The sequence below is a fragment of the Martes martes genome (assembly GCF_963455335.1).
Source record: "Martes martes genome assembly, chromosome: 4".
Classification (NCBI taxonomy): Eukaryota; Metazoa; Chordata; class Mammalia; order Carnivora; family Mustelidae; genus Martes; species Martes martes.
In genome coordinates this window covers 61722833-61748386 of record NC_137891.1, presented here as the reverse complement: position 1 = coordinate 61748386, position 25554 = coordinate 61722833, and the positions used below count along the sequence as shown (strand labels likewise).

At 35.8% G+C, this 25554-nt stretch overlaps 1 protein-coding gene across 1 annotated transcript in view; it reads right to left on the bottom strand.

The window, feature by feature from the left end:
- Positions 1-237: 237 nt before the first annotated feature.
- TRAM1 (translocation associated membrane protein 1) overlaps positions 238-25554 on the bottom strand; it is a 30302-nt gene continuing 4985 nt past the window's right edge. The window contains exons 2-11 of the mRNA XM_080803168.1: positions 22402-22465; positions 20308-20429; positions 20068-20184; positions 18421-18479; positions 16646-16730; positions 11174-11244; positions 10963-11067; positions 9867-10010; positions 9363-9523; positions 238-1880 (exon numbers count right to left, since the gene is read on the bottom strand). Coding sequence (XP_080659294.1) covers positions 1807-1880; positions 9363-9523; positions 9867-10010; positions 10963-11067; positions 11174-11244; positions 16646-16730; positions 18421-18479; positions 20068-20184; positions 20308-20429; positions 22402-22465 — 1002 coding nt within the window. The 3' untranslated portion in view covers positions 238-1806. The remainder of the gene's footprint in view (positions 1881-9362; positions 9524-9866; positions 10011-10962; positions 11068-11173; positions 11245-16645; positions 16731-18420; positions 18480-20067; positions 20185-20307; positions 20430-22401; positions 22466-25554) is intronic.

Below are 25554 nucleotides of genomic sequence, written 5' to 3'. Positions count from 1 at the left end.
ATATCCCTACTGCAAACATTCTTAGTGGATCAGGAAGCTTATTTGTATATAAAGGGTTGAACAGTCCTGTAGTAAAGAAACACCTTTTAAATTTAACTCAGTAGTCTCTGAATTTGGTTATTAACCATTTTTTCCCCCTCAGTAGCTCTTAGATATTATATGAAACTAATCCTCTTTTTTTGCAGAACACTTCTTTGGGAAAGGCTATTCTAAATGTTTATCAAGAGTATACTCTTTAAACATGGTACATTTTAATGAGATTATATAGTCTAAAATAGCATAAAAACTTGCTAACAATAAAGAAAACGTTCAGGATACAGCTTGTGAAAGTAAAAATTTTATTTTGATTGATTTCTCAATGTATAGTTCAATATAATGCCAGTTTTTAATGGCAAAAATTTGGTTCCACTGAAACTCCATGATGCTACAGAGAGCTACTACTTTTTCCAGGAAGTCAACAGCTGGAAATAGAAAGCACAACTTTCTAGCAGTATGGCAACTTATTAAACTGCAGACCTAACAAGCCTGCAACTTTTATACTAAAAATGGCACAAACATGAGCTGGTGACAAAAGTGAGAAATGGAGAACAAGATGTGAACACCAAAAGGAGCAGTATAGGTACTGTGAAGACAACAAAAAACCAAATATAGCTATAAGAATTTTAAAGGATAATTATAGAAAAGGGAACCAAATGTTTTACTCAAATGTTTTTTAGAGACTTTCTGTAGAGATACAAATATATATATATATTTATCCAAAAATATGTTTTATACAGATAAATGCTTCTCAATTAAAGGTGGGACCAAAGCTATAGTTATAACATAAAGCACTGTCTTTTGTAAGACTAGCTAACTGAATTTTCAGTTTCTTTAAGATTAATGCAGTTTTTCCAAATATAATTACCCAACATTCTCTTTATAGATATAAATCAAATAGGCATTATTTTTAAAAAGGGTTTGCAGGTTAAACAATATTTTTCTAAGATGCTGTGCATATTGATCTTATAACAAGCCCCATTAAGAATCATTATTAATAAACATATCAAAAAGGGCTGTAGTCAGATTTGGTTCTTTATAGTAAATATTTAATTTTCTGATTTCCAGTTCACAAGTGTTGAAAATGCACAAGAAAGATTTTACTTCACAGGTACTTTTATGTTCATGTATTTTGATTCAATATATATGGCAATAATCTCCACACATTGTAACCAATACTATTTTTTTTTTAAATGGGGATGTAACATTAACAACCATTACCTATAATATAAAGCACACAATTATTTTAGTGAATTTACAAATCTTTTTTCCCAGGTGTAAAGACTACAAAAATTCCTAAAAATTAGAGAATACTGAAAACATATTAAAGTTTGACATCCAACTTTATAGTATTTCCATTTTACCCTGAAAGATAACTTAAAAAAATATGACCTTGCTGGAAGAGGCCATCTTGCTAATATAAAAAATTGGTGAGAGCAAGAAATTTTATCACTGATATGTAGAATTTCTGTAAATAGTTATCTCTCCAAATCATTAGAAAAACGTTCAAAGATAAAAAACAAAATAAAATATGGTGGTGGTCCCTAAACTATTCTGAAGGCAGGTAGCTTAGTCTAAGCTAAATATTTTTCTCACTCATAGTAATCAACCTTCCCTCAAATGCCCTTTAAAAAAATGCATGAAACAGTACAATAGCAAGAATCAAAGAGCACAAACTGTATTTTCAAGGACAGAAAAAATCTCTAGTGCTGAAAGATATAGTAAAAAGCATATTTCTTTGGGGACATTAATCAGTTAGATTATAATTCATTATGAAGATTTCTCTTTTCTATTACGGGGAGAGTCTGCTCCATTTGAAGTTACTGTTCCATTTACACCATTTTCTGAAAAGAGAAAAGAATCAGTATTACTCTCTTTTTTTTAAAATAAAGATTTTATTCATTTATTTGACAGAGACAGAGAGCACAAGGGAGCAGGAGAAGCAGGCTCCCCACTGAGCAAGGAGCCAGATGCAGGGCTTGATCCCAGGACCCTGGGATCACGACCTGAGCCGAAGGCAGATGCTTAACTGACTGAGCCACCCAGGCGCCCCAGTATTACTCTCTTGTATAAAGAAATGCAAATAAAATCATCTTTATACACAAAAGTATCTTCAGAAAAGAAAATTTAAAAACCCAATAAAGATCTGTATGCCCTTAGGTAAAACTTATTTCTCAGTAATAAATCTTTACCAGTATTTAACCAATCATAAAACCTGGTAATAAAATAAAAAAAAAACCAACCTGGTAACATGTTAAACACATGTTTAGTAGCAATTTTTTTTAAAGATTTAATTATTTGAGAGAGAGAGTATGAGGGAAAGGGAGAGGGAGAGAGAAACTGAAGCAGACTCTGCACTGAGCACAGGGCCCGACATGGCCCTTGATCCCACAACCATGTGACCATGACTTGAGCTGAAACCTAGAGCCAGATGCTTAACAACTGAGCCATCCAGGTTCCCCTAAAAGTAGCAAATTTTTAAAAAAGTAACTGTCAACTGTATCTCAATAAAACATAAAGCAATTACTACTGAAAGAAAAAAATGATAGAGAAAAGACAGAAAACTCTAAAAAACAATGACAAGAATTTTAGAATAGTTTTAAGAGCAGTACTTTTGGTAACATTAAAGAACCTTTTCACATTTGTCTGTAAACAAAGTTCTTAGGGATATGTTTCCTTACAAGATATAAAGTCAGTGTTTAGGATAACTTTTATGTTTAGGAGTATACTATGGCTGCCTTCTTCAAGTTATGATGGAGGTATCTATCGATAGATCGATTGATCTGTAACTATTATTAGACTAACTCTCCCTCCAAAAATGTCCATTAAAGTTGGAATACAAAAATGGCTGTCTAAAGGAAAAAAAAAAACCCAAAAACAAAAACCCAAGGCGGCTCTGTATTTTTCCCAAGGCATCTGCCTATTGCTGAATGTGCATGCACAAAGCAAGACTCAGAGGAATCAAACAGAAAGCAACTCCTATGCAAATACAAAACTAAACAGAGACTTGGTTGGTCTCATAATGACAGAAGAAGAAATCTGAATCCAGAGTCTGTCAGAGAAGACAGACTATACAAATGGCTGATGTTCCAGGAATGAGGGTAAACTGGAAATAGCTTTGACAGGACAGAATGATCTACCCATATTCAATCCAGAGCCTCTATGAACTCGCCTAGGAACCTACACCCATTTTTACATAAAACACCCAGTATTCAATTAAAAAACTACCAGGCATCCCAGAAAGCAAGGCAACAGTACTAAAAACTAAGAGAAAAAAAAATATCAGGACTAGATCTTCACTCTTTTCGGCCAGCACCAAGTGATGGGCATCTGCTGGGACAACTGGTACAACCTGCAAGACCAGGGGCTAGAGAAAGCCCTTCCACAAGAAACAGAAGAATGAGCTGGGATGCTCTGCCCCATATACACAGTCCCAATCTGGGGAGGCAATAAGAAGTACCCTGCCTTGAGGCTGGATGTGGGGAACTTCTCCTGGGGCTGTGAGAGTTGGAAGCACCAAACAGGAATTACTAATGTTATCTACAAAGTACCCAACAATGAATGAGTAGTCCACACCAAGACCCTGGTGAGGAACGGTACTGTGCTCATTGACAGCACGCCATCCTGACCATGGTATGAGTCCCACTATGTACTACCTCTGGGCTTTAAGAAGGGGGCTAAGTTGACTCCTAAGGAGGAAGAGATTTTAAACAAAAAAGAACCAAAGAAAATTCAGAAGAAACGTAATGGAAGGAAGAAGCAAGCCACAATCAGCAGTTCCATCAGAGCAGGCTTCTTGAGTGCATTGCCTGAAGACCAGGCCAGTGTGGCTGAGCAGAGGGCTATGTGCTACAGGGCAAGAAGCTGGAGCTCTATTTGAAGAAAATCAAGGTCCAAATGGTAAATAAATCCTCCTCCCTCCTACCTTCAACTCACGTAATGAAGGTGTTTACTGTTGAAGAGAAAAAGAAGAGAAAAGAAAAGAAAAAGGTCCTCAGGTAATCCACATCTGGAGTTATCACACAGGGACTCATAAAATGAGTAATAAAAATAAATGAAAAGATGGAGAATTTCACGAGAACTAAATCTTTAATCCTAGAACTGGGAAATACAGTAACTGAAAATACAGACTTAATAAATGAATTTAATAACAGATCAGGCACAACAGAAGAAATCAGTGGACCGAAAAAAAAAAAACTTAGATTAAAACTCAGAAAAAAAGGGATGAAAAATGCAGAAAGCACGGACAGGGTAAAATGGGTTTAACACATTTATTGGAGTTCCAGAAGGAAAGGAGAGAGAGAATGGGGCAGAAGAATATTTGAAGAAATTAGGGTCAAGAATTTTCCAAAAACGATAAAAGAAGTCAAGCCAAGATTCAGGAAGATCTGTATGACAGAGAACAGGATAAATACAAAGAAAATCATATTCCTAAAAACAAAGACAATAATTGTCAGATAATTAAATCCAGTTATATGCTGCTGACAAAAGATGCAATTTATATTTAAGGACAAAGAAAGGGTTGTTTTGTTTTTTTTTTTTAAAGATTTTATTTATTTATTTGACAGACAGAGATCACAAGTAGACAGAGAGGCAGGCAGAGAGAGAGGGAGAAGCAGGCTCCCCGCGGAGCAGAGAGCCCGATGTGGGGCTCGATCCCAGGACCCTGGGATCATGACCTGAGCCAAAGGCAGAGGCTTTAACCCACTGAGCCACCCAGGCGCCCCCAAAGAAAGGTTTAAAGTAGAAAAATATAGAAAAAGATGCATCATAACATCTTACCAAAAGAAAGTTGGTGTAGCTATAGTAAATACAGACATTTACTAGAAATGAAGACAGACATTCAGTAAGAGGACAAATTCAACAGGAATTTATAATAACCCTAAATTTTGATGTACTTATACATCTTCAAAATATTTAAAGCAAAAGCTGATAAGCTACAAGGAAAAGGTCAGTATCTCCTGCAATAACTGACTGAATAAATAGAACTCCTTCTACCAAGTCAGTAAAGATAAAAAGATTGAAAAATACAACAGATCTGACCTGATATACAACTAATAACCAAGAAATTCAGAAAACACATTCTTTTGAAGTCCAAATGGAACATATACCAAAACTGAACATATACTGAGCCATAAAGAAAGTCTTAACAAATTCCAAAGAACTGAAATCATTCAGAATATGTTCTTTAGCCATAACAGAATTAAGCTAGAAATCAGTAACAAAAAGAAAACTAGAAAATGCCCACATAGTTGTAAATTAAACAATGTATTAATAAATGATCGATCTGTGGATCAAAGAAGAAATCAGACTGGAATTATAATATCCTAGAGTGAATGATAATGAAAAAGATATCAAAATTTGTGAAATTCAATTAAAGCACTGCTGAAAGGGAAAGCTTGCCTTTAATTGCAAGTAATTCACGAGATAGGCAGAAAATCAATGATGTAAAGATCCATCTCAAGAAGGTAAACCACAAATAACAAAATAGCAAATCAAGCCCAAAGAACCACGAACAGAAATCAATGATATGACTAAGAAAATCAACAAAAAAGCCCACAAATGTTAGTTTTTAGCTAATGGGGGGGGGGGGGGGGAGAAGGGCATAAATTACTAACATGGGAAGTAAAAAATACTACTATTCTACACAAATTAATAAAAGGATATTATGAATAATTTTACTGATACATTTGCCAAGTTAGATGAAATGAAAGTTCTTGAAAAATACAATTTTCCAAAAGAGACACAATAAGGAATAAAAATCTGAATAATTCTATTATCTATTAAGGAATGTAAATCTATAGGTAAATATCCTCCCCCAGAGAAGATTCTAGGTTAGATGGCCTCACTGGTAGATTCTTCCAAGCAGTTAAGTAAAAAAGAATGCTGACTTCACACAAAGGATAAAACTGCCCAATACTTTTATTTATAAAGCTATCATAACCCTGACACCAAGATGTGCTAAGAACATTACAAGAACAAAACCAGGCTAATTAGAGGCCAATCTTTTATATGAACACAGGCACAAAAATCCTAACAAATATACTGAAAACACCAATCTACTAAAAGCTACGTATTATCATCAACTTGAATTTAAACCAGAAATGTAAGACTGGTTTTACATTAGAAAATGAATACATTACTAAAAAATATACATCAATATCCTTTATGAATATACATATAAAAATGCTCAATAAAATACTAACAAACCAAATCAAACAATATCTAAGGAGGATTATATGCCATAACCAAATGAGATTTATCCCAGGAATGCACTGCTGGGTTAACATTCAAAAACCAATTAATAGTAATACATGATATCAATAAAATGAAGAACAAAAACCATTTGATGATTTCAGTAGATGCAGAAAAAGCAAGTGACAAAATCTAACAACCTTTCATGATAAAAATACTAATAAATTAGAAATAGAAGGGAACCTCCTTAAGCTGATAAAAAGGCTTTTAGGCAACCCACAGGCAACATCATACGTAATGGTAAAGGACTACACACTTTCCTGATAATATCAATAACAAGATGAGGATGTCTGCTCTCTCTGCTTCTACTCAACATTGTTTTGGAGGTTCTAGCCAGGGTAGTTTGGCAAGAAAATGAAATAAAAATCATACAGATTAGACAGGAAGAAGTAAAAACTACTTCCATCTGCAGATGACATAGTCCTGCATACTGAAAATGCGAAAGAATCCACACAAAAACCCTACTAGTAAATAATAATCCTAAGAAGTTCAGGGGTACCTGGGTGGCTCAGTTGGTTAAGTGACCACCTTCGGCTCAGGTCATGGTCCTGGAGTCCCAGGATCTACCCTTATCAGGCTCCCTTCTCAGCAGGGAGTCTGCTTCTCCCTCTGACCTTCCCCCTCTCATGCTCTCTCTCTCTCAAATAAATAAAAAAAAATCTTAGAAAAAAAATCCTAAACAGTTCAGTGATATTGCAGGATAAAAGATCAATATGGAAAAATCAATTATATTTCTATATACTGGCAATAAACAATCCAAAAATGAAAATAAGAAGACAATTCTATTTACAATATCACCAAAAAGAATAAAATACTTAGGAATAAAAAGATTTATACAATGATAACTACAAAACTTAACTGAAAGAAAATACAAAACTTAACTAAAAGAAATGAAGGAAGACCCAAATAAATGGAAAGACATCCATGTTCCTATTTTTCAAGGAAATCGACAAATTCAAAGTAATCCATATCAAAAGCCCAGCTGGCTTTTGCAGAAATTGACAAGCTGATCCTAAAATTCATACGGAAGTGCAGAGGACCCAGAATAACCAAATCATGAAAAAGAACAAAATGGAAGACTCACATTTCCTGATTTCAAAATGAACTAGAAAGCAACATTAATTAAGACAGGGTGGTACTGGCATAAGAAGAGGCATATAGATCTACAGAACAGAACTGACAGTCCAAAAATAAATTCCTACTTTTTGATCAACTGATTTCCTCTCCCCACAGAAAATAAGTTATTTATTCTGCCCTGTAAGCACTTGGATCAACTGATTTTCAACAAGGATATCAGGACAACTCAATAGAGAAAGATTAGTCTTTTCAACAAATGCTGCAGGGGACAAAAGAATATCATATCTAAGAACAATGAATGTCAAATGGTGCAGCCACTGTGGAAATCAGTTTATTGGTTCCCCTGCAAATGTTAAATATTCAATCACCATTTGTCCTAACCATTCCATTCCTAGGTATAAACCCAAGAGAGCAAAAACAGGTGTTCAAACAAAAACTTGTACATAAACGTTTACAGCAGCATTATTCAATTAGCTAAAAAGTACAAACAACCCAAATGCCCATCAACTAGTAAGTGGATAAACATAACCTGATATACCTGCACAATGGACTTGTATTTGGCCATGAAAAGGAATAAAGTATTGGTATTTGCTACAACATGTATGAACCTTAAGTGCAAGCTAAGTGAAAGAAACCAGTTGCAAAAGATCACAATTTATACGACTCCATCTATATGAAATGTCCAGAAAAGGCAATCCACAGAGACAGAAAATAGGTAAGTGGTTGCCAGAGGCAGGGGGAAGGAAGGGATAGGAAAAGACTGCCAGTGGGCATGTGGTTTCTTTTTGGGGAGATAAAAATGTTCTGGAATTAGCGGTTCACACGCTTTGTGAATATACTTAAAAACCACTGAAACATACACTTTAAAGGGTGAACCCTATGGTATATGATTTACTAGATGCCCACAAAATGGTCATTAAATAAATATCACTGAAAGAAGTTAAAAATAATCTAGGTAAATGGAAGTGTATACCATATTCACAGGCTGAAGTGTTCATTTCTCCCTAAAATGATCTATAGATTCAATGTAATTCTAATCCAATATCCCAGGAAGAGTTTCTTTGGCAGGGCGAGGGACAGGGGAGTGGAAACTGACCAAGATGTACTAAAATTTATATGAAATGCAAAGGCCCAAGAGTTGCTGAGACAAGCCTGAATAGGACAGGGCTGGAGGGCATAACTATCAAATATGAAGACTTTTAAGGAGCAAACCAGAGTTGATGCATCTTTAAAACTGGAACTCCTTTATGTTACAATTCCAAGTATAACACCAAATACTAGTTGAAAAAATTATTGCAATGTCAATGCATTTTCAATCAAAAGCCAGAAGGAGAAAAGAGGGTAGTAGATGCAGGCTCAAAGATGAAGGATCAAGCAATCAAAAGTTATAGAAAAAGCTGTTCTGCTCGGAACTAAAGGCAGATGGGAGGGGCTTTAAAGAGGTTTTTCTTTTCTTTTTTTTAAATATGAGTAAGATGCTTGAAAGCACAAACTACCACTTGCTGGGTTAATTATTCACTACTAAAATGGCCCATATACACCGGTCTAGTGGAAAACCTGGGAGAAGAAAAATTTAGTAGACAGCTTTTGGGGAAATAACTGACCCTAGGGAATCAACAAATTGTTGAATGGGTGAGTTTTACTTTGCTTCTGATTTTGCTAAAAACAGAATCAAATTTTCTTTGTAAGATTTAGGGATGCTTGAGTGGCTCAGTCAGTTGAGTATCTGACTCCTGGTTTCAGGTCAGGTCATGATCTCAGGGTTATGAGACTGAGCCCTGCGTTGGGCTCTGCGCTCAGAACAGCGTCTGCCTGTCCCTCTTCCTCCCCCTCTGCTCCCTCCCCTGCTCCTGTGCACAGCGCTCTCTTGCTCTCTCAAATGAAAAAAAAAATTTTTTTTAAATCTTAATTAAGTTTAGAATAAGACCCCACAACATTAAAAAAAAAAAAAAAGTTTTCTACTTCAGCTTTTCCACGGCTTACTGAATACAAACCTGTTCCTTTTCTAGAAGACCTGCCTTTAGTCACTGTTGGTTTCTTCTTCACAGCTGGTGCCTGAAAAGCAGAATGTTCCCTCCACCTCCGAAGCTGAAAATTAATGAACTTCCACATCATGAATGCTTGGGTAATGCAAATGGATGCCAGGACAGCAATTCTGAGGATATTAAGGTTAATAAACAAAACATTAGAGTATATCAAAGCAATGGCCACTGAATGAAGTATTTTATCTTGCACTGACAGGATTAACTTGGTGCTAAATTCCCAATGGTGACAAGATGATGCTAATAAGTAATTATCCCATTAATAGTTAATCTCTAAATTCAAAGAAATCCCTTAGCATTTCAATTAAAACATGAGACTGCAGCAGGTTTGAAATCACATGAATGTGTTCCCCGCTGTATCATACTGTCTCTATTTTTTTAAGACGATCTATATCATAAATGGATAATATATCCTATATAGCAGTACAAAGAGAAAAATGTTAAAATGGGCTGTACCTTACGGCTAACACATTGAAGTTCCCAGCACTGAAATCCAATTTCTGATTCTCTGCTCTTGCAAGGCCAAAGCCAACCGTGAGTACAGAAAGAATTAAAGTCAGCAGTCTTCCCAAAACAAAAAGAACTGCCCATAGAGAAAACCTGTAAGAAAATGTCTTAAGTCAAACTCATAAAATTGCAAAGATAGGAATAGATTCTAATAGAAATCAGATTCCTACAAGCAAATGCATATTAAAAACAATCTGCTATGGTGAGTGCTGTGAAGTGTGTATGCCTGATGATTCAAGACCTATACCCCCGGGGCAAGTAATACATTATATGTTAAAAAAAAACAAAAACAAAAACAACATTTCTTATTGTTCTACAAAAAAGGATTCTGAAGTAAAATGTTTGGGATCTGCTATATATTATATCATACTTTTGGAGATATATAACACAGGAGCTTTAAGATTCTAGAAGTCCAGTAAAGAAATAATTGACTTTTGTTTAGCTGATCTCCTTTTTTAAAATGTAACTATAATGACTACTGGTACACAGAAAAATTCTGAAAAATGCTGGACAAAAGAAAAGCTGTCCTGTTAACAAACAGGACACCCAATTCCCACTTAATAGGCCTAGTTTTACTTTCTTTTTTTAACAAGTCATACTGTTCCAATTCTGTTTTCAGTCCAATTTTCCATCGAAATATTTTAGTATCTTTTAGGCTATATCATCTTTTTTTTTTTTTTTTAGGCTATATAATCTTTTATTTCATTTTCTTCTTTCCTATTCCTATTACCACTTCCCCATTACTCTTTCTTCAAAAGAAAAACATGCATTAAACCAAAGGGCAATTATAACAGAAAACTAAACCCCAAAAACCTTCAAAATTATAAGTTCCACTATAACATCTCTCCAGCAAAGATGAGACTCCCATTTTAGAGAATAAAATGCCAATCTGAATTGTAAAGTTGTTTTATTTTATTTAAAGCTACTACTAACAGCTTACAGAGTGATATAATTGCCCCCAGCATGGACCATGGCAATAGCACAGTCCTTGGCAACACAGACTTGACTTTAATTACACAAGAAATAGAATGGCTAAACAACTTACCCTTTCTGATACTTTTCGTCACTAAAATAAAACAGGCGGGAAATGTGGAAAAGAAATTCAACAAAATAATGTAGCACCAGAAGAACAAGTCCTAGATGATTCAAGCTGTTAAAAGGACAAATTTAAAATGTAAAGATCAATTATCAATTAAAACAGACTAACCCACTATCTACCCAGTCCATTTACACATCCAAGCAAAACCCCAACTTACTTTAAAAGATAAGCTCCAGCAATGTGAAAGAGGTAAAGACCAATGTAGACAAGCTGACGAGGAATATCTTCCTGTAAATAGAGATGCATAATAGATTAAACACACTGAACCATTTCTGTGTACAGCATATTACACTGTTTCATGAAAATTTTATTACAGATTTCACACACACACACACACACACACACACACACACAAAATTATGATGTAAAATCTACCTTTTCATCTTGAGTTGTAGTCACAAATGTTTGTAAAAACTGACAGTGTTAAACTCAATAAACACTTGTTAATTTATGAAATGCATACATATCTCATTTCTACTTTGTTTTTTGCTGTGTCCATGTATATATGGAACATAGTCATAGTAGCCTGACTTATATACAGTATCAGGCTATATTAAGCCTGGTTAGTATTATTGATATACTACAGCTGCTAACTGTAATTTTTTAAAATGGAAGATTGATGTTAAGTGAATTGAACTGTATTCCTCTGGAACCTCACTAAACTCATCTCTGGCATCTAGTACAGTTGAGCGCAGGCCTTTATTGGCCCTCTACTTCTTCTATATCTCAGTAGAGTTACTTCCCCAAATCTCTAGATAAAGAGTAGAGATTTTACAACTGTAGTTTTGAAATTGAAAACTCTTCTCTAGTAAGAATGGTACAAAGATCAAGTGTTAGAAAGGGAGAACATAAAATAGTCAAATAGTACCATATATATTACTATGTTTTGAGACTCTTGGGGAAAAAAACCCAAGATAGGATATCAGTTTACAGTGGTTCTTCCAATTGGAGAGAGAAGGATCTCTGAAAATAAGCTGTCTTAATTTTTAAACTTCCAATGAAATATTTCTCCTTACAAGAGAGAGGGAGGGGCGCCCTGAAGTGGCTCAGCCAGTTAAGCGTCTGCCTTCAGCTCAGGTCATGATCTAGGGGTCCCGGGATCAAGCCCCACATCAAGCTCCCTGCTCTGTGGGGAGTCTGCTTCTCCTTCTTCCTCTGCCCCTCCCCCCAGTTCATGCTCTCTCAAATAGCGAAAAAATCTTAAAAAAAAAAAGGAGAGAGAGAATGGGAGAACAGTGTCAAGACGAATATGCTGAAGTTTAACACAAGGGGACCTTTTTCTGGTCTTAAAATCACTTCAGAACAGCACACCCGCAATGTTATAAATGCTATTTCATATGCTATGAATACAGGTGTCACTGTATATACGTGATATACATTTTTAAAAATATTTTATTTATTTGACACAGAGAGAGAGATCACAAGTAGGCAGAGAGGCAGACAGAGAGAGAGGGAGGGAAGCTGGCTTCCCACTGAGCAGAGAGCCCGATGCGGGGCTCGATCCCAAGACCCTAAGATCATGACCTGAGCTGAAGGCAGAGGCTTAACCCACTGAGCCACCCAGGTGCCCCCGTGATATACATGCTTCCCAAAATGTGGTGTTTATATACTGGCAACATACAACGTGATTGTAGACAGTACACAACAAAACACTTTTAACTATAATTTTAAATAAAATATTTTAAATTAAAGCAAGTGGCATGTGACTTGGTATGGGAAATACTGCCATATTCTTCAGATGTGTTTATCTATGCTCCAAATTTCTGAGGAGAAAAGGGACTAAGGGGACTCCTGATACTTACAACAAAAGCTTTACAAGTTTTTTAATTGCTGATTGAACAGTAAACTCATTTTATAAAACTTGTCTAAGTCAGTGTAGCTAATTTGCTGAAATAACTGCTGGAAAAACTATTTTAAAGAATATAACTTCTGGGGTGCCTGGGTGGCTCAGTCATAATCATCTGCCTTCAGCTCAGGTCATGATCCCAGGGTCCTGGGATCGAGCCCCACATCAGGCTCCATGCTTAGTGCAGAGTCTGCTTGTCCCTCTCCCTCCCCCTGCTTTTGCACTCTCTTTCTCTCTCAGATAAATAAATAAAATCTTAAAAAAAAAAACCCTTCATCAAAGTCTCCCTATTCCTAATGGTAATGTTTAAATAATTAACGTAAGAATGAAATCATGGAATGATGATTTAAAATTCTAATTGTCTCACTTTTCATGGAAAATCTAGTAAATATAGTACATTAAATCAAAACAAGTTCTAAAATTATAAATAACTTCAAGTGACATTTTCAGTTGTTACCCCAACATCTTTTTATTAAAAAGATCAGCCATATACTTTAGTAAATTTCTGTCCTTTTTTTTTTTTTTTAAGATTTTATTTATTTATTTGACAAGGAGAGAGATCACAGTAGGCAGAGAGGCAGGCAGAGAGAGAAGGGGAAGCAAGCAGGCACCCTGCTAAGCAGAGAGCCCGATGGGGGCTCAATCCCAGGACCCTGAGATCATGACCTAAGTTGAAGGCAGAGGCTTAACCCACTGAGCCACATAGGCGCCCTAGTAAATTTCTATTCTTATAAAAAAATGTTTTAACTAGACTGTACTAAAACACTTGACTTTAAACTGAGTATCATAAATATGCCCACATATTAGGCAAAGATTTCCTCCTAAACCACAGATGGAGCCATCTCATGTTTAAAATTTTTCAAAACTCTTATGTAATAGGGATCTATATCGATTATTTTGAATAAGAAATACATGTTTGGGTAAGATACACAGCCTTAAAAACCTCAACATCAATGTGATTTCTAAGTGTTTATAGAGGGCCTTGCAGAGGAATCAGTAGAGGGATGATGATGTATTCTGGACAAACTGAAAGGGTTCAAAAAGTGGCTCTAGTGATGAATGACAGATATGAACAACAAAGTTGCATGTGGAGAGCGTGAATATACCTTCCATGAAGTGGGGAGGGGAAAAAGCATTATTTCTAATTTAAAATACTCATAGGACATGCAAATATTTACATGCATATATAATTAAACTAAATAAACTGAATATGAGAAATAAAACATTTGGCTATTTCATTGAGACTTCCCCAAAATGCCACATATTCAAGTTGGATAAGAAATTACATTGTGAATCTTCTTATGGGCAAAATGGAATAATGTTTATACTGAGGCATACATATTATATGTATTTAAAATATTCTCCTTAAAAGAAATTGAGTTATTTGTGACTAACACACCTCTTGAACTGCTACTAACAGTAGTGTTCCTTTCTTTCTTTCTTCATTTCTCTGTAGGATCAGTTCAAAAACAATCACTGTACTAGTTTCTTCCAGTAAAGTGTTCTTCCAAAAATAATTTTCATAGAGTAAATTTTAAGAAACTGTTTAACACATATGCAGCTGTTACTTTCAAATTATGTTAATTACTTGAAACAGTTACTTTTGACTGTCATATGTAGGTGTTAAAAATAGTTTCAGTTAAGTTCTAAGTTATGCAAATTATTCCATAAAAATTAGATTGCATTTCTGGAGAAATGCCATCTGGCAGGAATTGATAAAGAAAGGAAAACTTTGAAAACTAAAATGAGCAATTACTTTGAAATGTCCTTCCTTATTTACATGGTCAATGACTAAGAGACATACAGATTAATAATGGAGCCTAGAGGTATTATGTCTATGGGTATACAAGTCTGGACATGGAGAAAGCTTTAAATATTTGAGCCACAGTAGTAAGATATTAAGAAAGAATGATGTTCTCAGCAACACTGCCCGGCAGAACTTTCTGCGATGATGGAAATGCTCTCTCTCTCTGCTATCCAAAATGGCAGACAGTATGGCCACATGTGGCTAAATGAGTACTTGCAGTAGGACTAAGTGTGACTAAAAAAGTACATTTTGTTTTTAATTATGATTACTTTAAATGTGGCTAGTGGATTCTGTTTTGGGCAGTGCAGCTCAAGGACATCTGTGGTTCACACTAGGTGCTCACTGAATATGGAAGGGCTTCTGGAAACTGTGAGCTTAAGGATCTTATCTTAACACTGTTCTAAGCCAAAGGTTTTATCATCCTAATCCTTATAATCAACTTAACTAGAAAAACACTCCACTTGAAAAAGAAATCAACATAAAAAGAACTTTCAAGCCATAGTAAATGAACTCTATTTGGTGCTGTTTTCTAATCATAGAAGACAGCATCAGTGATGACAGATGTACAGGACACAAAAACCACAGACACAACACCGTAATAAGTTAGGTAGCTACACTCTGGATTAACTACTTGCAGTACATATACAAATAAGTGTGGCTTTGGGGAAGTCAGAAAGGAAATGATCATGTTACACTTCTATCCTGAAAAGTAAGGGAGCTTTAAATGTGGACACATGTAAATACATATACAACAAAGAGAGAGCATAAGGAACCCCCACGTAGCCCTACCCAGCTTCAATAGTTGTGAACTCAGGACTAAACTTGTTTTGTCCATACTCCTGTATAAGGATTTTTAAAATAATCTCTCCCCCAAAAAGGGAGTAACAGTGTGTGATTAATTTAACAGTATTCCCAGAAAAAGATGTGCCAGGATCATAAAATTAGAGAGTATCAGTGTGAATGAATCCTAAGGAGAGCACAGAGGAAAAGGGAGCAGGGAGGAGGTGGTACAAACCAGAGAAACCGCCGCAGAGCACAGGTGAGCTGCTGTATTTAGTTTCAAGCAACAGGGAGGTGGTAAAGGTTTGAGAGAAGAAAGAGTTGAAGAAAGAAACTAAAGTGTGCTCAGCAGTATCACAGAGTCTGACCTGAGAAGTACTGAGGGTAAAATGGAAAGAAGGATATTGCACTGCTCCAGTTGTTATTTGTTCAAACATTTTTCTCACATGCTAAAAAGAATGCTCCACCCATTTCAGGAAAAGCTTCACTGCTGAGTATTTAACTACGGCTTACTTTATTTAATACTGAATTTTTTTTACTGGGCCTTAACACATAGAACTGTTAGCTGCAGAATAATCTGATTAATCCTTTTGTCTCATATGTGAAATTCCTAAGAATATCAATAACATACAACTAATATTACATTATTTGTAATACTAATATTACAGATTTCAAAATTTGTTTAAATTTTATTTTAAAATTACCACTAATACAATTTTAAGACAAGTGATTAACACGTCAAATGTAAAAGATTCCACTCTAAGTTAAAATATGACCAAAGATTTGGGGCACCTGGGTGGCTCAGTGGGTTAAAGCCTCTGCTTTCAGCTCAGGTCATGATCCCAGGGTCCTGGGATCAAGCCTCACATCGGGCTCTCTGCTTGGCGGGGAGCCTGCTTCCCTTCCTCTCTCTCTACCTGCCTCTCTGCCTACTTGTGATCTCTGTCTGTCAAATAAATAAATAAATAAATAAATCTTTAAAAAAAAAAAATGACCAAAGATTTTCCCCAAGAAATATGTGAGGATATTTAGTCTTTGTGGAAAGAGGGGAGGTGGGAGCATAAGCGGGGAAGAGCTGAGGTGGGAAAGAAAAATCGAGGTTAGAGACATGAGAAAATGTCCAATTTTAGAGTGACTTTTCAAAAAAAGGAAAAAAATGACAAGAAAACTTATAAAAATACAAAACCCCAGCTTACTTTTTTGGTTTTCTGGAAGTAGAGTTCAGGAAAAGCATGAAACCAGTAAGCCAACTGGGCTATGTAGAAAAACTTCATTTGAAATCTGCAAAGAAAGGAAAAAAATACCCTTTAAAGCACCTTATTTTTAAAGAATAAAGTAAAAACAAATGTGGGAAATCAGGATGTACAAAGTAGCTACCTTTGTGTTATCATTTCAGGTCTCCCAGCAGTATTCTGCTCCCCTTTAACAACTCCCCAGCAGCCACTTCCCTATCTCCCTAGAATATTCTCACCACCAGTTGATTCCTCTAGATTAAACAACAGAGGCAAAGACATTATCTGCAGAACCCTGATGACCTGCACGCTAGTGGGGAGGAACCAGATGCCCTAATCTATTAGTAAATTAATACTGATTTGTCATGTTAGCTACCAAAGACACAAGGAGCATGACTTTGAAGGAATCACCTTACAGACCTTTAAGGTTTCACCAGGAGGAAAGCAGGAAGGGCAAAAAGATGGACACAAAGGTGAAGGTGCCTAGAAGAACAATCACCTGAAATTGGTATAATCCCAACTGCAAACACTCCCTGACTTTTTTCTTAGGGAAATATGGTAACTTTACTTGGTTGGAACATTGAGAGAGCTCTCAAATAAATGGAGGAAAACTAGGTTCAGAAAGAGGAATACAGCATGGAATGTTCCCCAGGAGATTGAGCTCATCAGCCTAGAATCAATAGTCTCTGGAGTTATACCCCTCCAGTCCTTCTGCTTTCTCTTTGTTCTCCCTTCTCCTTCTCCTCTAGACTTCTAAAATTGAGAACCAAAATCCAATTGGAAATAAATTTTGGGGGTGGGAGAGGAGAGATAGTCCTATATAAATATGATGTTTATTGCATAAAAGCTCACTGAATTAGTATCATTTGAAAAAGGCAGAATGACTCAGCAGCATGGGTACTATTGTTGGACTTAAAAACAAAGGTATGCATGGTCATGTTATTCCCTTCGTACTTTTTTCTCCAATTCTCACATCACAGTACATTTACTGAGTGCTGTCTAGGTGACAATCACCTACATATGGCCTGGCACACTGAAGGATATATAATATAAAGAGACAGTTCCTACTTGCTGCCAAGGTACACAGTCTTGGTGGGCATGGGCACAATATAACACTTACATAAATGAAACAATTATAGAACATCCAAGACAATGTAAAGATATTACCTAAGATATTATACACCGAAACAACAAATTCAGGAAAGCAAAAGACAACATAGGCTAACGCAGCAAGGGAAAATATGGAATAGCTGTGCTAGAGCTGGGCTTGAAGAATGAGTAACACAGCTGAATGTCTTTGCAACACTGAGCTTTTTTACAGGACTGTATAGAAACCCTGGGGGCTAGGAAGATAAAAAAGAGACAATCGCTACCCTGAAGTTTACAGTGTAAGAGAAGAAATGAAAGGAGTAAAAAGAGACTGGGGTGTGGAAGAGGAGCAAAAGTATGGAGAAGATGGAGAACTGACGAGGAGAAAGGATGAGGGAGAAGGGAACTAAATTAAGATTATTGTTAAAATAAGTTTTCTCAAGCTAATGAACATGCTGGAAATATTATCACATACATGAAAAAAAAAGTAAGTGCACAAGAAGTTTTCGTTCTTATGGCAGAGGGACTGCCAATGACATACCTATTGTATGAATTTGCTAAAGTCTTAAAAAGAATGACAAGAATGGGTTCTGCTGAAAAGTGACATGATCATGGCCCATAACTAAGAAAAGCCTGCTAAAATGACTTACGTCATCAGGTTATGGGGATAAGCCCTCCACAAGATAGTTGGGTCTGAGATGTAGTTTTCCTAAGAAAGAAGATATAAAAATTAGCCTATTGAGTATAATGCAACTTTCTTGGACAATAAGACAGTATTTTCATTTCTTGCACATTTATAGTTTCCCAGATCGGGCTCCAAAGGGCCCACTGAAGCTAAAACTTCTTAGTTGTTTTAGTCATCTTTGATTCAGTTGAATTGCTTATTTTAGCAAAATGACAATCACTATGAAAGATATGAAGTCAAATAAGTGTAATTCCTGGCCTTCAAAATTCTTTCAATCCAATAGAGTAAAAAATACATGTATGCAAACAAACATAAAACAATAAAAAAACAGTAATGGTACATAACAGAGGCAACAACACCTATGGGAGAGATGAATTTTGTCTTTGGTGATCAGAAAAGGGTTTCAGGAAAGATGCAGCACCTGACAGGAGATGGAGGATCAAGGTGCTGTCAAGTTTCATAGGATGATGTCCACATACTAACCCCCATTTTTTTTTAGATAACCAGATCTATTCAGTGAGAATTACTGCATATGTAAAAAACCCCAAAAAACCCCAACAAACCTCTCAAGTGACTTATCTTTAATAGGAATATTTTCCTATTGAAATGTAACATTGTTATATTTAAGAAAATTATACCATAGATTTTAAGCAGAAATTACATATATTTATAAAAAAAAATTGAAGTATCATTAAAGCAGCAGCATAAAACGGCATGAGCCCTGGAAAGATTGAGTCTTAATCTATTTCCAACATTAACTATTACACACTTTGCTTGTTTATTCATCTCTAACATGGCGATTAAAGAAAATTATGAATCCTAACAAACTCAAAAATATGTAAACTCAAGGGCGCCTCGGTGGCTCAGTTGGTTAAGCAACTGCCTTCAGCTCAGGTCATGATCCCGGAGTCCCGGGATCGAGTCCCGCATGCGGCTCCCATCTCCACAGGGAGTCTGCTTCTCCCTCTGACCTTCTTGCCTTTCATGCTCTCTCTCACTGTCTCTCTCTCTCTCAAATAAATAAAGTCTTTTAAAAGAAAATTAAAAAAAATATGTAAACTCTAGAGTGCATATAAATTTCAGAGACTGTTAATACTATCATAAACACTACCTTCCCCACTCACTAGTTAGAATGATACAGTTAAAGGATTTGATAGCTTTAACTGAAAAGTCACACAATATTTTAAGTTGCTTGGACACTACTTGGACTGTTTTTAAAAGAAGAAATGATTAGAAATATTACAATTCACATAACCCAGGAAAAGTTATCACTGACTTACCCTTTTTGCTAATATAGAGATATCTGCAAATGACTACAGGATATAAAAACATTCAGGCTGACTAAAAATGAGTAAGACTTTCTGAAACATTAAACACAGTTTAGAATTTCTGCTGTATGAAAACTAACGAAAAGAGAGGCTTACTGCTGAAACTTGATTTATACTAGTTCAATAGGAGAATTCCTAATCTTAGATAAGAACAAGAATAGAGAAGGGATTTTCTAAGGTTCAGGATTTGCTTATGAGCATTAAAAATAGGACATCATTTTCTGTTCTGGATATATAACATAAATACTTTGAGGAATGCGAATTTAAGCATAGTATATACTTACAGATATAAGAATGAATGTGCCCCAAATACAAGAAAAAAGGTAGAATGCACTAAGCTGACCAGATTCATTAAACTTGCTGTGTTTCGTTTTGGAGAAGTGCATTCGCCTGTTAATTTTCTAAAAATAAAAATAACCATTAGTAATTAAGAATATATCATAAGGCATATTTAATATGTAACTACTATAAGTATGGAGAGCTAGTATTTTATCAAGTATAGATTTCTAAGATTGTATACTTACATCCAACACATACTCTTGAATTATGGCATGAATAATTATCGCCACTAGCATGTAGAAGAAAACTGTAGCCAAGTCTTTGATACCATAGTAATAAAGGGATGCTGATTCAGTAGCTTGTTCTTCTGAAGGCCAAAAAGGACAGAACACACATACACAAAAATATACATAAGATTATAAGAACAGTACTAAGTACAACATAGTTATGGAAACAAACAAAGGAACACTAACTAATAAATAAGTTCTACAGAAACATTATAGGTGATTTGTTTTTGGATATCTTGAGTCTTAGAAGCAATGGAAGACTACCCAGAAATCCAAGGCCTCAAGAATTACTTACAAAAGACTTGACACATGTTAGTTACAGCCATCAAAGACCAAAAAACAGGGAAAGGGAGGCCATACTCAGATCCTTGGGAAGACTGTAAAATTGCTATTATCCCAGGTAGAGATTAGGTTACATCAAAGTTATATTTAGCCTATCTGTCTGTCTTTTCAAAGAACTTTTGAAATTTTCTACCTCTTTTCAAACTAGACACTTCATTATGATTCTGATAGAAAAACTGATTTAACCTCTATCTAAATGAATTTTGACCTACAAGAACTATAGATAGAGGCAACTGTCACTTAAAATTGTCTTTAATCCTCGAAATTGTTCTATTTTTCAAAACAAATCTTAATCAAATACTTATGAGTTGCTGTAAATTGTTGTTCTCAAGCTTTATATTTATGGAAATTATTTGAGAAGAAGAGCATTATTCTTCTCTGGCCCATTCAAATTTCAAAACAACTTTGTGATTTTGAGTGATCTGATATCTAAATCACTAAATCAAATGTGACCGACCCTTGAACAGCACAGGTTTGAACTGCATGGGTCCATTTACCTGCAGATTTTTTTCAAGAAGTATAGTACTGCCAATGTACATTCTTGTCCTTATGATTTTAATAACATTTATCTTTTTAAAAATAACATTTTTTCTCTAATTTGCTTAATTATAAGAATGAGGTATATCATACATTTAACATAAAATATGTGTTAATCAACTGTTTATGTTATTGGTAAGACTTCTAGTCAACAGTAGGCTATTAGTAGTTAAGGTTCTGGGGACTCAAAAAATTGTATGTGGATTTTTGACTGCACAGGGGTCAAAGCCCCTAACCTCTGCATTATTTAAGGGCCAACTGCATGTATACAACTAGGTAACTGAATTAAACCCAATTAATCCAATGTTATACAACTGGTCCTACATTCTAAATACAGAGCCAATACTTGTCTTGAGTATGTTAATATTTAATTAACCAAATACCCTCACCCATGCTGGTTAACTCTATCATTGTATTCAACTACAATCAACTCTCAATAACAACTTGACTTTCACATTGCATAATTTAGAAATAAAACTTTTAGGGCCGCCTGGCTGGCTCAGTTGGTGCAGCATGTGACTCTTGATCTCAGGGTCATGAGTTCAAGCTCCACATTGGTGTGAAGCCCCATGCTGGGTGTTTTAAAATTTTAAGCCTACTTAAAATAAAAAAAAATAAAAAAAAAAAAGAAATGAAACTTTTAAAAATAGAGTCTGAGAGTGTAGTTTATAACTCCTAGAGCTTACTGACATTTAGAGGTAGAGCACAACAAAAACACAAAAATAAAATAGGCTTAAAAGGACTGTTTCTTTAGGTCTAAAACATAACTCATAGGTCAGAAAAACTGAACCTAAACATTGTATCTTTAGAAACCTTAATTGAATGATAACACTTTAAACAAATATATAATATCTATTCTTAGAATTTTCTTATGAAAAAGATCAGAGGGAAGAGAAGGCAAAAAAAAAAAAAAAGTTCTCCCATGGAAAGTCAAGTTCATTTACAAAATCTACAACAAAGGTCAGACACATAAAATCCGATTTTCATATAATCTATAGGGTGAAGTCAACAAAATACATCACTTCTTGCATTACAAAATTAAAATAACATTCAATCTAATCATGAGTAAAATCTATTAAAATCAATGAATTTAGCATTCATGGTAATCTCCAAATTTGTTCAAGTAAAACTTACTTCTACTTAAATAGAAAATCCTGAAAGAAAACTACCTACCTGTTGCAGGGAGGGTAACATTGTACTGAAGAGTAACAAAAATGATAGAGGCTTTTGCTGTAATCTAGAAAGAAAGAATGAAAAAAAAAAAGATCATGTCAGTTTGTGACCTTATCCCAAACAGCAGATCAAGGGAGGAAAACATTTTAAGTGCTGCCCCCAAATATAAGAATCAAGGGCACTCTAGTTCTTGAGGCACTATGACAGGCATAAATGAATTCCTGATCACCTAGGGGTTGAGACTGGGAGTGCTGCAGTTTAGATGAGTTTGTGTTATTCCTAACTTTAAGAATTCAAAAGAGATACTCTTTAGTTTCAGTAAACAGGGATTTGACAAAGAGTCTCTAGACTTATACAATGAACAAAGTTCCTATAAAAAAAATTGAAATGCAAATTAACAAAGAAAAGGAAGCACGGTTCCCACCACAAAAATGGTTCAAAGGTGGGGTCTGTGGTTTGTGTGCGTTTATCTCTCATACACCTGGGATAGTTAGGTGGTCAATAATTATGTAACTGACCTGATTATTGGTAAAAATAAAGTGGTCAGAACAGAAAAATGGAATGCTTACTCAATATTTATGGGCACCAGGTAACATGCTAGACAAGAATGAATAACAAAGATGAACGATACAATCCCTGACCACCTGTAGCTCAGATGGGTCAGGAAGATGGGTAAACATTGTTATAATATTACAGAATCAGGTATTCAGGATAAACAATGATTTTTTTTTGTTTATAATATTATAAGCCAACAGGTATTCAGGATAAACAATGATTATTTTTTTGTTTTTGTTTTTTTCCTGGGGTGGGAAATGAGGCATGTTCTGGAAAAGCTTCTCGGAGGATATGGTGTGGAACTGCTTCTTTTTGGAAAACAGAAGTTCCCTAGGCTCGTAAGAGGGGACGATGAGGGCAGCATAGGTAGAAGAACAGAAAGCACAAAGGTTAAATAGCAGCAAACAGAGGCCCAGCATGGATGCACATCAGTAAGCAGTAGACAAGCCTAGAAAACTTCTCAAGTGCTAGAAAGGGCCTCGTTTGTTGGACTAAATACTTTAGATTTTATTTTGGTACAACTAGACATTTAGGAGGTGGGGGAAATTCATTTGTGCTTTTTGGAAAGATCATGGATACACCTACTAGGTGGTCTTTCAAGCCCCCTCAAATCCATTCTCCACACTGCCACCAGAATCAGCTTCTGACCATGTTAACACCTTTCTGCATGCCCATCCATCCCCCACCTCCACCCTGAAAATTCTTCTCTGGATTCCCATTCTTCCTAGGATAAAAAATAAAATCTTTTTTTTTTTTAAGATTTTATTTATTCATTTATTTATTTACTTACCTAATTATTTGTTCACTTACTCAGAGAGCACGAGTGGAGGGGGCAGAGAGAGAGAGAAAGAATCCCAAGCAGACTCCTGGCTGAGTGCAGAGCCCAATGTGGGGCTCGATCCCACAACCCCGAGATCATGACCTGAGCCAAAATCAAGAGTCAGACGCTCAACTGACTGAGCTACCCAGGCACCCGAAGAACAACATCTTTAATGTGGCCCATACGGTAATCCACCACCCTTCCCCTTTGCCTCTCCACTCTTAACTCAGATCACTGCCTCCTGGATACCTCCTATCACAGGGTCTATGCACATGCGATTCTATCTGAAACCCTGTTGAAAACCTTCCCCCTTCAGATCTCAGTTCGATCACACCTTTTCAAGAAAGCCTTTGTGAGATTAACAATTGTGTTCCTTTTTTAGAAAACACATACTCTCGGTGTGATAATATCACTAATTTCTGTCACACTCATTAGAAAGTAAGCTCCATAAGAGCTAGGACCATGCCTGTTTCTTCACTGTATGTTTAGAGCACAGCATGGGGCCTGACCCATGTTAAGTGACTGATCAATTCTGTTAATTAAATACTACATAAAACATAAAGTGGAGTAAGTACACAAGTCAAATATAAGACTTCTGTAAGAGCCACATGAAAGATAGTAAGGCCTGAACTAAGGCAGTGGTAGTGGGACAGAGACAATACTTTTGAGGCAGAATAAGGTGTGGGAGTGAGAGGGAAGAATCAAAGATTATGTACGGATATTTAACATCTTGAGCAATGGGGTGAAAAGTAATACTATTAATAAAAATGTGGAATACAGGAGGAGCAGCAGCTTTTGGGGAAAAGAGAAAAAAACTGAGTTTTAGATGCACTTAGATTTCTGTGAGATATATGGGTGGAAAGGGGCAGATAAGCCTAAGCCTGGAACTCTGCAGGGAGATTCTTGCTTAAAGACTTGGGAGTCTCAACTTATAGTAGGTAGTTGAAACTGTGGGGGTACATAAATCATCTATGGAGACAGCATTGTGTTTGCAGAGAAGTAGGACAACATCACAACTGTGGAGTGGGCAGAGAAAAAGCTTGTGGCAAAATAAGAAGAAATGATCAGAGAGGCAGAAAGAGAATGAAGACAGCTTGATGCCCCCAAGGCCAAGGCGGAAACATTTCAAAAAGGTGTGGTTAGTAAAGTTGAAATTTCAAAAGAGACTTGGCAGGAAAAGAGTACAATGGACTGGACATTTTAAGAAGCCATAAGCGGTCATGGCTTGAGTGATTCCTATGAAGCAGTGAAAGTTAAAATCACACCACAGACTGAAGAACACAAGAGAAACAAAGTGGTATCCAGTGATGGATGCCAGGTCAAGATTTATGTTGTTTTTATGAGACTGAGCGTATGTGGAGGCAATCAGGAAGATGCCAGGGAAAAGGAAGAAATTAAACATTTAAGGGAGTAATGTATAGAAAGATCTGGTAGGAAACAAAATGTAAGGATAGAGCTAGAAGTTAATCTCGAAGTTTTCTTCTTAAATGGGGAAGAAGGCAGTAATGGATAAGACAGATTCAAAAGGCAGGAAAAATGAAGAAACACACATCTAGTAAATTCTTATTTTTCTCATGGCAGAGAAAAAAAAGCAAAGCCATCTGTTAAGCATAATTAGGGACTTGAAAGATGAGTATTTATTTCATTCCTATAGGGAAGGAGCTGGCCAGGGAAAAGAAAAAAGATCACTGGGTGTCACTGATGCCTGAGATTAGAAACTTTTGATTTGTAATATAATCTATCAGCACAAGTGTATGACTTTCTCTGGCAACCTTTAG